The sequence below is a fragment of the Cervus canadensis genome, chromosome 13 (genome assembly GCF_019320065.1).
Source record: "Cervus canadensis isolate Bull #8, Minnesota chromosome 13, ASM1932006v1, whole genome shotgun sequence".
NCBI classification, from domain to species: Eukaryota; Metazoa; Chordata; class Mammalia; order Artiodactyla; family Cervidae; genus Cervus; species Cervus canadensis.
This window is the reverse complement of record NC_057398.1, coordinates 11,242,354-11,255,159: the sequence shown is the minus strand read 5'-3', so window position 1 is coordinate 11,255,159 and position 12,806 is coordinate 11,242,354. Positions and strand designations below refer to the sequence as shown.

General features: G+C 42.9%; 1 protein-coding gene across 2 annotated transcripts in view; it reads left to right on the top strand.

Moving 5' to 3' along the window:
* PTPN14 (protein tyrosine phosphatase non-receptor type 14) overlaps nt 1-12,806 on the top strand; it is a 184,505-nt gene that overhangs the window by 139,468 nt on the left and 32,231 nt on the right. For both annotated transcript variants that reach the window (XM_043485110.1, XM_043485111.1), the window contains exons 8-12: nt 1,086-1,174; nt 4,563-4,650; nt 5,429-5,511; nt 8,130-8,187; nt 11,349-11,427. In XM_043485110.1, the coding sequence (XP_043341045.1) occupies nt 1,086-1,174; nt 4,563-4,650; nt 5,429-5,511; nt 8,130-8,187; nt 11,349-11,427 (397 nt within the window). The remainder of the gene's footprint in view (nt 1-1,085; nt 1,175-4,562; nt 4,651-5,428; nt 5,512-8,129; nt 8,188-11,348; nt 11,428-12,806) is intronic.

Genomic DNA, 12,806 nt, shown 5'->3' with positions numbered 1-12,806 from the left:
GGTCCCAGCCAGTGTTTAGCCTCCCACCCTGGAGCGTGAATAGATACTCAATCATCACACCCTCCAGGGTGCCCTGATAGGAATAACAGAGGTCAGCACAATGAGGATGAAGCACCCCAAAAGAGGCAGAGATTCTGCAGGGTGAAGGATTCCCCCATCCCTCTGTGAGCTTCAGGGATTTTACATATATATGTATAGGTATATATTTATGTATTATATATTACCTCATTGAAGGAGTAGGTTGCTTTTAAAAGAGAACATTCAATTTTGTTAATCTGGAAGAAAAAATAAAAGAGAACATTCAGAAAATAAAAACTCTCAGAAATTTATAATATGATATCAGAATGGTAAACTTAATAGACAGGTTAGAAGAGTAAGAAAAGTCTCACCAAAACCCCAAAGCTATGGAATGTGGGAGGCAGGAGATAAAAATTGGAGGGCCAGCCCAGATGTTCAGTATTTGAATAATGGGAGTTCTGAAAAGAGTGAACAAGGGAAACAGAAGGTAGTAATTTGAGAAAATATCCCAGAACTGAGGAACACGAGGTTCTAAATTGGAAGGCCGAGCATGGTGGATGCAAATAGACACACTCTAGGGCTTTAAGTGGTAGAACTGGATGCCTTTAAAGGAGAGGAAATGGTGACTGCTGGCTGCTTTAAACAAGATCTAAAGAATATTCAATTCCTCAAATTATGTGCCTGTGTGATTGCACATATACAGTATGCATATATAATAAAAATGTATGCACATGTAATTTTGATTTAAAAGAAAAACAAAAACTAGAGTTAAAAAAGATATTAACAGATGCTCATGAAAGAGATCTTAACTGCCAACCAATCTGAGAAAAATCCTAAAATTCTTTCTTAAACGGGAAATGTGACAAATTGAGATAAAAGAAGAAAACGTATCTATGTAGTCTCTTAGGATGTGCAGTGGACGCCTCCCTTCAGGGTGCCTTGTTTCCCCAATGCTGTCTGTGACTCATTCCATGTATGGGCGAGAAATGGGGTGTGGTCCCCATGGGGAGGCTACCAGACCGCTGGGATGTTTTTCCTCACAACGATCTCTTGTTGATCTTATGCAGGACAATCATGGAAACAGTGTGCACCTGGGCATTTTCTTTATGGGGATTTTCGTGAGGAACAGAATTGGAAGACAAGCAGTCATCTACAGGTAGTCTGATTTGTGTCCTTTCTCCTTTTTCCCCTGTAGGTGTTCTCCCAAACCCCGTGGAGTATGAAAGTTACTCGGATGAGTTAAGAGCCAGACCGTGGATAAGAGTTGAGCTTTTCTCAACTCTAATAAGATCAGCCCCCTCTGCAGGGTTTAAGTGGTTATGGAGAAATTCCTCTCACTTTCCCTGGTGGTTTGTTTAGGGGCGGAGGATAGAGAATGCTCTTTGTTTCCACTGACTCCAAGACATTCATAGTTGAACCTCCACTGAGCCAGAAGCGTGGAACCAAGTTCTCTGAGTCTGGTTGGAAATGGGCTCCTTAGGCATGAGGCTCCTGCAGGATCCCCTTCGCCCAGATTACCCATGCTGCTGCTAAGTCACTTCAGTCGTGTCTGACTCTGCGACCCCATAGACAGCAGCCCACCAGGCTCCCCGGTCCCTGGGATTCTCCAGGCAGGAACACTGGAGTGGGTTGCCATTTCCTCCTCCAATGCATGCAAGTGAAAAGTGAAAGTGAATTCGCTTAATCGTGTCCGACTCATAGCGACCGCATGGACTGCAGCCCACCAGGCTCCTTCACCCATGGGATTTTCCAGGCAAGAGAGATTACCCATGACCAGTCATTAAATCCAACCTGGCTTCATCCATTGCCCAGCGCGCCCTTTGCCTAACGCCATGTGCTATAAAGGTGCAAACTAATTTTTCTATTAGAGAGGGCTCTTTGTGAAAGTATGTTTTGAAAAATCAATGTTTGTTATCATTAATGAAAAGACGTTGATCCTTTTTTATTAGTTTGATCCTTCAGCCTTCTTTTCCATTTAACAGGAGTGGAAGCAGCCTAGGGAAGTGACAGGGTGTCCCCTACATTACAGGTCCATGAGCTTGCCTTGTATTGATGCCCACAGATCCCACGCTAGTGTCAAAATCCGAAAAACTGCATGCTTACTTTCATTTATGAGGGCAGTGTGGCCTATTATTTACAGGAAAAGCAGCTTTCCTGCGTGTGCATCTGATGGGCAGAGCTGCACGCAGTCCAGGGAAGATGATCAAAGACGGCTCTTAGAGGCAGAGCATGGTCCACCTTCTGGAAGTAAATTCTTGGCCAGCCGTGTACTTCTTGGATCAGCAGTTACTGCAGGTCATTTGGAGAAAGTTTTCCCATTAAAAGCTTCCTAATTGGCTTTTGTTTTCCTAGGTCCCCACCCTGCCATTATTTTTGTCCAGTTGTTTCCTTTCGCTCTTTGAATAGAGACATTATTGAAGGAGGAGTGGAGAGAGAGCGCTTTGGGGCTACAAAATAAGCTTTTTGATTGTTGGACATGTTTTTTACTTTGGGACATGTTGCAGGACTCATATACCTGCAACGAATTGAGCAAAATATATAAATGTGGGCAGAGTCAGAGCTCTACATTTTTATGCCCAGGTAAAGCTATCCAGGCCTTTTGTCCCACACAGTTCTCTGTAGCTAAGTCAGTGCTTGAGTCCAGAGAAGAGAAGCAGATAGATTTTGCATTTCGGCTCTCTGGATTAAATCGAAAATAGCAGTTTGAAAGTTCACTGGTCATAATAAGCCCCTCAAAGTTTTGTTCAGTTTCCTTGGGAACTGCTTCCAGCCCACTTCCTTTAGCATGTGCCATGAAACCCTGATAAGATGTGAATTTGCTGCTACTGTAGAGTCCTGTTAACTGTGCCGCTAAAGGTGCAGTCATACGGTGGAGTGAGGAGTGGATCCAGAATTTTGGCCGGCGATTTGAGGGAATGGAGCCAGAGAATATAAAATATCTTTTCTCTTTCGAGACCCTCAGTAAGGAGCATGTAGCTGTGAGGCCATGTAGATGTGATCTTATGGAACTATCAGTCAGCAGACAGCTTGCAGAGTACCTGTAGATGTATATAAACACAGATGACATTGGTGTAATAGAAGGGTGATTGGAGGAAAACCTGGAAGGGATCAATATAACTCATGCTGATAAGGAGAGTGGATAAGGCTAAGTCCTCCCCTTTGGCCTGAATTGCCTCATCTCCAAAGTGGGAAACTCGTCTACCTAGAGAGCTGATAAAAGAACTGGCCTTTATACAGATAGGAGGCAACATCCTTACTTTTCATTATTTCAGCAAGCATCTAGCGTATGCTCTAAACCAGATGTACTCTGTCCATGGAATACAGAGATAAAGCAAACAGAGTCTCTGTCCGAGGCACGGGTCCTATGGTTGAGCTTGGTTTAGTTAGGAATCTGATCACAGACATAAACCACTGTGATACAATGTGGTGACTGATGAAGGACTGCACCCGGCTCTTTCCTGGCATGTAGGTGGTTGGGAATGAGGAAAGGCTTCCTGGAGAAGGTGGCTGCTTCTGAGTCTTAAAGGAATCATTCAGGCAGAGATGGAAGTGCAGTGAGCAAAAGCAGGAAAGAAGGGAACTTCCATGGCAGTCCAGCAGTTAAGACTCTGAACTTCTACTACAGGGGGTGCGAGTTTGATCCCTGGTTGTGGAACTGAGATCCCTCATTCTGCCACAGCATGGTCAAAAAAAATTTTTTAAGTTAAAAAAAAAAGCAGGATGGAGAGGAAAAGGCAGTGGGCAGGGAATTATAGGTTGGGGAGCAGAGTGAAGGGCAGGTAATGTAAGAGATGATTAGAAACTGGCTCTAAATAGATGGGAAGCAGGAGCTTCCCTTCCCTTGTGTGGTGGTTCTGTGTATCTCATTTTAGGTCAGAGCTCTATAAGGAAAGGGAAGGAAATTTGTGTGTGTGAGTTTATATCACAAAAATGTAGACACAGTAAACATTCACTCAGCATTTTTTCTAAGTGGCATAATCAAATCTGTAGTGTACCTTGCAACACAGAATCTCTGTGGATTCTTCAGCCTAGGTTCCTGAAAATACATCATTTATTTTATTTTATTATTTTTTTTTTGCTGCCCTATGTGACTTGTGGGGTCTTAGTTCCCAACCAGGGGTGATCCTGGGCATACAGCAGTGAAAGGCTGGAATCCTAGTCACTGAACCTCCTGGGAACTCCACACATGACTTTTAAATGACCTGCTCTCCCAGTATTGAAAATGGGGTTCATGGGAAAGACTTTGTCCATCTGGAAATATGAAAAACTAGGCAACAGAAGTCTCTTGCATATTTTCCTCCTAGCTCATAAGGGAAAGTGTACTTTATCAAACAGCAGCGTTGAGGTGGTGTATAGCTATTTAAGTAGATGCATATTGCATTTTATTTCCATTTCTGCTTTGAAGGAAGAAACGTTTAGCTTTTAAAACTACAGCTAAACCATCATTTGTAAAGTGAGGCTCAGTAATAGCAGATGACCCTCCTGTACTGTCATAAATGTCTGGAAAGTCTTTGGGCAAACACAGTGGGATTTCTTCTGCACAGGTGGAATGACATGGGAAACATCACCCACAGCAAGTCGACTATCCTGGTGGAGCTCGTCAGCAAAGAGGAGACCGCCCTCTTTCACACGGTAAGCCAGACAGACAGTGAAGGCATGGCCCCACAGGCAGCTTGCTGTCTGACTTCTCAACTCCTAATATGCTCTGCTTGGTCTCCATGCCATGAGAGAATAAATAGTCTGTCAGACCCCTCACTTTCCATTATGTGCCCACTGCTGCCATTACTCATTTCCAAGGAGTGGTGGTGACCTGATGCTCACAATGCCAGGGTTCCAAGCTGAGTTTTACTGTAGGCTTTGCGTTCCTCCACCAGCCTCATTTGTACTGGATCACAATGTCTGGCATGCCCTTTACTAGTCAGCTCTTTTGATATGGCCTGGTATTTTCTTTCGCTGGCTTATTTGAATTTTCTTTGCCATCACAGCCCAAGCCTGATGTGAAGCAAACTGGTGATTGCCTTTCTGTTGAGTTCCTCCTTGAGAACCGAGGCAGTTCACGCACCTCTCTGCCTCTAATTGAATGATGCTTGATATCCATGCCACACTCTGCCTTGATTCATTTATTCATTTGCAAAGTACTCAGTTTGGCATGATGTAAAGATCATGCCAGATCACCGGTGTAACCCCAGCGCCATGGACATAAAGGATTCTCTAGCAGGCAGATCTAACATCCTTGGGTGGGCTTCATCAACATGACTGCCCCTGAATTTCAGCATGTTGGTATGTGGCTCAGGGGGCTATTTTGTGCCTGACATGAAGGGAGGAAGGGACGTGTCCCTGCCCAGAGGACTCGTAATGAGATGCATATATAAACAAATGTTTATTTTTTCCCCATTTCTTCTTTTCCAAGGATGATATCGAAAATGCCAAGTATATATCTCGACTGTTTGCTACGCGGCACAAATTTTACAAACAAAACAAAATCTGCACCGAGTAAGTAAACATTTCATCCATCTGTTCCCTGGATGGCTTGTTCCAGCTTAAATTCCTATGCTTTCGGAATGTTGTAGATCACCTTTTCTGCTCACTCGTTCGCCTCATTCCTTGTAGAAGCTAAAGGGGCACGCTGAAGCAGGGCGGGAGGGAAAGCGCTTTAATGATGAAGACCGTCTGGTGTTGCCTCTATGCCTAGGGGGAAAATGATTTGCAAATTGACTGTGAATGCTTGACTTCCTGGATGGACTGGCCAACATCAGTGCCTTTCCAACCTCCGCCATGAGTTTGGAGGAGCCGAGCGGTTCCCAATTTGCCGGGGCGCCCCTTCGTGTCAGATGTAGCGTGGGTTCAGAAGCGTGTAGCAGAGTGATGAGCCAACTTGAAAGAGAAGAAGCTGCTGTCATCCTCAGCCCCGTGGCGCTCACACAGTTGGCTAACCCTGTGTGTGCTTCTGGGTCAAGTCACCCGCCTGTAAATGAGAGGCCAGGGTAATTAGAGGAAGACTTGGAAGACACTAATAGATGTCACAAATCCATGTGTGTGTTTTCAATTTAATTTGGAAATGGGGATGATAAAGAGAGTCTGATGAGAGAACTTAACCGTGACCTGACCTTGGATAGAGTGTGTCTGGCTCATGCTATCGTTGAATTTCCTCTGGTTGCCTTCAAAAGACGTTCCTCAGCAGAGTACCTCAGCAGTTGGGGTGCCCAAGGTGCTTAATTTTGTTTCAAAGAACTTCAGGGATGTAAATGCAAGAGAAGAACTGCTTTCCCGCTTCCCCAGTGGACACATCCAAGAGTGTGAAAATGTTGTCCTAGAGCAGATCCTGCTGTAGACGGCACTGCTTTAAAACTGGAGGATCAGGTCCTGGCAGAGTTTTTTCCCTACGTGATGGAGACTCTTTTAAGCCAGTCTCTGCCACTGGTCACTCTTGGAGTCTGAAAGTATATTTGATAGTACAGGCAGTCAGCCCTCTGTATCTGAGGTTTCACATCTATGGATTCAACCAACTGTGGATCAAAATATTTTTTAAAAATTCCAGAAAATTCCAAAAAGCAAAACTTGAATTTCCTATGTACTGGCAGCTATTTACATTGTATTAGGTATTATAAGTAACCTGAGATGATTTAAAGTATGTGGGAGGATGTGCATGGGTTATATGCAAATCCTATGCCATTTTACACAAAAGCATTGGTGGATTTTGGTATCTGAGGGGGTCCTGGAACCACTCCTCCTTGGATGTCAAAGGATGACTCTATTGGGTCTGCAAACAAAGTTTGCAAATGTAAACCAGAAGAGCACTGATTCGGGAGCAGCATTTTAAGCAGCCATATCTATGTGATGAATGCACACATGCATACACATGCTGTCGTGCACAAATACACACCATTCTTGTGCACACACACCATTCTTTTGAATAGATTCCCTATAAGTCACATCTTTGCAATTTTCTGCTACTGCCTTTTATTTGTTGAGATGTCTTTGAATTAACAAGAATTCTATAGTTGGCTTCCATAGGATGGATTTAAGAAGAAGACTGTTGTGAGAAGTGAATATCACTGTAGTCTTCTTGTTTGACCATTTCTTAGCAAGTGGCTTTATTATAAAACTTTCTGAGTATTTGTATTTCTTTTGTGTCCTTTTCTTCTTATACGAGTGAGCATCACGTATTATACTGAAAATTAAGGAAACTCTGTCCTCCTTCGTACTTCTGTAATAATCATTCCTTTCTTCTTCCTAACTGGGTATGGGAGGTTCCTATTCTCATATCTGATGAAAACTAGGACTGTCTAAAAACACCCTCATCCCCCACATAGACAGTAAACTCTATGTGCAGTTTCAGAGTCTCACCATGGACTACATGAAGGCTTGGATAGCTCTCTGGAGTTTATGAAATCAGCATCATCTGAACAGCATCCATCTCCAGAGGTCTCTGTTCTCTGACCTCTAAAAGATGGTCATTGATTTTTATTTCCCTTGTAATTCGTCTTTAGAAAGCAGCCTCATTCTTTTCATATTACTTTGTAAAGCATTATAAAATATCATATATTCCAAACATTTTGCAAATAAAACAAGAACAGAAAAGGAAATTAAAATTGTCTTGGCTTCACCAACCAGAAATAGAAAATATTTTTGTTTTGCCATAATTCTTATATATTTGATATATAGGTTGGCTGGATCATCTTTGCTGCTCTTGGGCTTTCTCTACCTGCGGCAGTCTGGGGGCTACTCTTCATTGCAATGCACAGGCTTCTCTTCGTGGCGGCTTCTCTTTTTGCAGAGCACAGGTTCTGGGTGCACGGGCTTCAGTAGCTGCAGCACTGGGCTCAGTAGTTGCAGCTCGAGGGCTCCAAAGCAATGACTCAGTAGTTGTGGTGTACTAGATTCGCTGCTCCTTGGCATGTGGAATCTTCCGGGACCAGGGATTGACATGTGTCTCCTGCACTGGGAGGCGGGTTCTTATCCACTGTACCACCAGGAAAGTCCCTGTTCTACTGTAATTCTTAACCCATTTTGTCTACTTTCCCCTCTTCTCCCTCTCTCATCTATCAGGTCATCTAGAATACGTGGTAAATAAGAATAACCATCCTCATTTTTTTCAACTTTTCATGTAGACAATCCAATTCTCCACCCCCTATCAGACGCCAGCCCACCTGGAGCCGGTCCTCCCTGGTATGTATGACATCTTCAGTTATCAAGTCCTCTGAGCGCTGGGGTTCACGTGTCCTTCTGTGGTTGATTTTGAGGGGAGGGGTGGCCAGGGCATCATGACCACGTGAGATCTGGTGAGAACGCAGAAGGACATCAGTCAGTCTGCTCTGCCGATGGGGTGTGCACACCCATGGCCATCACTTCTCTAAATGTGACCCCAGGTTCACCCCTGGGAGTCTTATTCCAGGCTGATGAGATCTTAGTCCTTCAGCATGCAGCTTACTGTGTGTGTGGTTTTTTTTCCCACTTGCTTTATCACTGTTCCTGATTTTTGCACGTTTAGATATGTCATCAGTTATAATCTCTGCAAATTCTTTTCTAGTCACTGCCAGAGTTTAATAAACTAGTCAAAAAATGACTACTTGAAGGAAATATTGAAGGAATCTAGTTGATGGTCTCAGGTAGAATATTTAGTGGGGAAGAAAATTAACGTTAATTAATTTTCTAATTTTACAGTCAACAGAATTTGAGTTGAGGTACTTTTCTACCTACCGTTAGCCTTAAAAAAAAACACAAAAAACTGCTCTCCTCTTATAAATAAGGAAACAACTTATTGTCATGTGAATAAGGAAATAACTTATTCTAGGTTATGATTTATTTTACACAAAATCAAAATAAACAGATGGCCTTTAAATGTCTGTAGGTGAAGAGTTCCTTTGAATTGATGGGATAATAAAATTTTTCTTTATACACGATATATATCCTATAGGACATCTTTAACCTGTCATTTAAAAGGAACTATTTAAGGAATTTTTTTTTTTTCTGGAAAATGCATTCACATGAATTCTTAGAATTCTAGAGTTTGGTCATCTTATCATCACTTAATAATTCCTGAGAACCCATGTAAATACTATTAATTCTCTGTGTCAATGCACGATCTTTCACAGAAAGTCCTTGGAGATGTAGTGGGTTGCTTTGGGCTTCTCCCCCGAAGCAGCAACGGATTTCCTCCTTATTCTTCTCCTTTGTTGGTATTATTTCCCCTTTCCATTCCTTAGAGGCCACACATCTTTACTAGTGAGATAAATGTTCACTTGTGTCCATGAAATGCCAGGGGAAGCAGAGTGTTTCAGGGCTATCTTGTGATTTGATCGCATCCTGATTATCTGGAGAAGATGCAGAGGCTTTCCTGTTTCATTCGGATGCAGATAATCTGCAGGAAGCCAGGTTCCTGGCTTCTCCCTTTCCTCTGCCCTTTAGGATTAAACCGTGTCAGCAAGCGTTTCTTGGGATGAGTGAGAGTAAAACCAGATAACGTCGCCTTTGCCTTTCCCAGCTGATAACCAGGGTTCCCGGTGGTGGTTTTTCTCTTGCTCTTCTGACTCCTATACTGTGGCATCTAATTTGTTGTTGTCTTAGCAGATCTGGAAAGAAAAAGAATAATACGCTGAAATATATAGAGATAGAATAAATAATGCAATCCTGAAATGGTATTTGGAAGATTACTGTTATTACCTCTCACTTGTATTGCTTATACACTTATGTTGGCTCATAAACAGTGACTGACTTGTAGGATTTTTCTTTTTAAAAAAAGCTTAAAGCAAGAGAAGGCAGGGTGAGCCAACATTACCTTGCTGTGTATTTCTATTCTCTTGTATGAATCCTTCCCTGCTGGCTTTTTTTTTTTTTTTGTCTTTTTTTGTTGACATGAAAACTGGCTATCCAGTCATAGAAAAAAATGAGTTGAATTAGCTGTTACCAAAAAGCAGAAAAATATTTTTAAACTGCTAGTCAAAGACCAGCCAAAGAGAGATTTGGGAATGTTTAGAAGAACTGATACCCTTAAGTGCTGTATTAGATTGGTTTTAATTCTTTATTTCTTTTCCTCTTTAATTTTTGGATTTCTGGTCATTATATCTTCTTTATTTGCTCTTTTGATACGTAAACATTATTTGCAGAAAAGGAAATAGTAGATGAGTTATCAACACAGGTTCATGCTGCCCCGTGTTCTTCAGTCTAGGGATACTAAGAAAGTGTGACCCCTGCTGGCTTTGTGTGGTTTTTTGGCTTGATCTCAACTTCTGTCCCAAAGCAGTAACATTTAAACCAATGTCTATAAGACAAAGATAATCAAATAGAAATATAAGAGACCATCTGGTTTGGTGGTTTACAGGCTTAAAGTGTATTTTTTAGCATTACAACTCTTTCTTCAAACATATTTTTACTTGGAACCCAATATCTAAATAAAATGGATCATGTTGGAAGGAGGAGACTGATTTGATTGACAGGAAGCTGAGACCTCCTGAGATTAAATGACTTCCTCTAGACCACATGAGCAACTAACCATGTTTCCTTTGTCAGCTCCCCAAATGGCAAAACTGTCTAAGCATTTTGGTGTTTTCTCTAAGAGTTTTACCCTCCCCTGCAACACGCGATTTTTCAGATTGAGTGTAAATGGCCATGTTTGAGTCTTACGGCAATTAGTCTTCACTGAAAGGGTAGATGATTGCATCTGTTAGGTTCTCTGCAAGACCTTTCCACATGGGGTTCTGCAAGGTGGGGGGTCAATAAGTGGTCTTGGGAATTGCACACTTACTGTTATGGGTCCCATTTCAGATTTTATATACATTTGCAAATGGGCCCAGCTTAACACTCCCCAACCCCTATTTGAGGTTGTTGTAGCAATGCGAACTTGGGTCACAGGTACAGCTATGCCGATAGATACAAGCTTGTGGCTCTAGGAGGGACCCAGTTTTGAATAGAAGGAAACAGACTTCCCCTTGACTCTCCTTATGTTTTAGGTGGAACATCATAATATGCATGTTCTGAGTTATTCCTTTGAAGAACAGCACTGGGAGCTTTGCAAGGGTGTTAGAAAGTAGGCTATAATGAAAAAAAAAAAAAAAAGAAAGTAGGCTATAATGAAGTCCCTTCATGCTGATTGCGGCCTCTTTCTCACGTTGAACCAGCCTCCCCGTTCCCCGATTCGTGTGTCTCCAGTCCGAGGCTTGGTGATGAGATGAGGGTGCAGATGCGCAGAAGAGGGTGGGCTGAGGGGGAGGGCGGAGAAGCCCTCGCGTGCCTCCTTGCAGGGATGAGCGTGGGGCCCGTCGTGCGCTCAGGCCGGAGCTCGGAGCGCTCCGGCGCGGGGCCTCCCACATGCGCTGTGTTCTCTGTTTCAGCCCCGGCAGCAGCCCTACATCCTGCCTCCCATGCACGTCCAGTGTGGCGAACACTACTCGGAAACACACACTTCTCAAGGTAACGCTGGCTTGCTGCTGTCCCTTCTTAAGACCTGAATTTGAGTACTGGGGATCAGTGCTGAGATTATTTTGTTTTAGGGGACAGCGATACTTTTATTTTACCTTTGTCCTGGTCTGAATGGCAGCAGTTTGGGATTTGTGAGAGTCACGGAATACCATTTACCCCTGAGACAAAAACTTCCCCAGAATTGTGTGTAGAAGGAGTTGGGGGAAGACAGAAGGCGAGTTCCTTTCTCTTCCTCCTCATCCTCGAAAGTGGGTTAGAGAAGAGAGTGACATCTAAGCCCAGCAGAAGACTCTTCACCTTCCTTGCCAGGGTCAGAGAGCTTGTAACAGTCAGCCAGGTTTTCATGGTGACAGAGAACATAGGCGTCCAGAATAATTGAAAGAAACACACACATAATCTCAGCCCCTCATTTTAGCTCTGCCTCTCCCCCAGTCTCTTTCTCAGTGCACTTGTTAAATTGTTTCATTCCTAGTCTCTCTGAACACTCCCCTGCAAAATGCATGAAAAAAACTCATTTCAATAATAATGGTCTAACAACGAGCATTTATAGAGCAATTCTTTTCCTTAAGCACTGTTCTAAGTACTTGCCCTGCATTGTCTCATTTCATCCTCAAAATAAACCTAGGAGATAGGTACTATTGATGTCGTTATTTCCATTTGCTATAGAAACTGGGATACAGAAAGGGTATTGGAGGAGCTTGGATATGAAAATCAGTGTCTTAACTCTGGAGCCGGTGCTCCGTGATCATGTCAGTAACTGCATCTTAGAAAACAGATGGGATTAAACACTGGATGTTGACAGTGGGGTAAAGGATAATTCATTTCTGTGTTATCGTATGCTCGCTCTTCTCAATCTTTGCACTGTCAAAGTGTGAGCCTGGAAACTAAGATCATCAAGATGATGTAAGCAGACTAGCAAAAGTTACCCTGCTTCTGTGGGAAGGCACCAAACCCCATTGGAGGTGGATAAATGCAGTGTGTGTCTCTCCTAGTTTTCCTGGCTTCTATCATTTCATTTTGTCTATGTTCCCACCTCTCCTCTTTAGGCAGCCAAGTATTTTCAGTCACACATTCTGTTTTTTAACCTTTTCTGCCTTTGAATTCCTCTACTCTGCTCATGCTTAAATCTACAGTGTGCAAACAAATATATTTTGCCCACAGAAAAATGTGTTTGTAAGAGCTTGCCTCGAAAGGGTGTGCGTGCGTGCGTGTTAAAGGAACACTGGATGCATAGAATGGTCCTGACTTTAGAAATCCACTTTTTATCTCTTTGTTATTGTTGTTCAATCGCTAAGTTGTGTCTGACTCTTTGTGACCCCATGGACTGTATGTAGCACACCAGGCCTCCCTGTCCTTCACTATCTTTTATC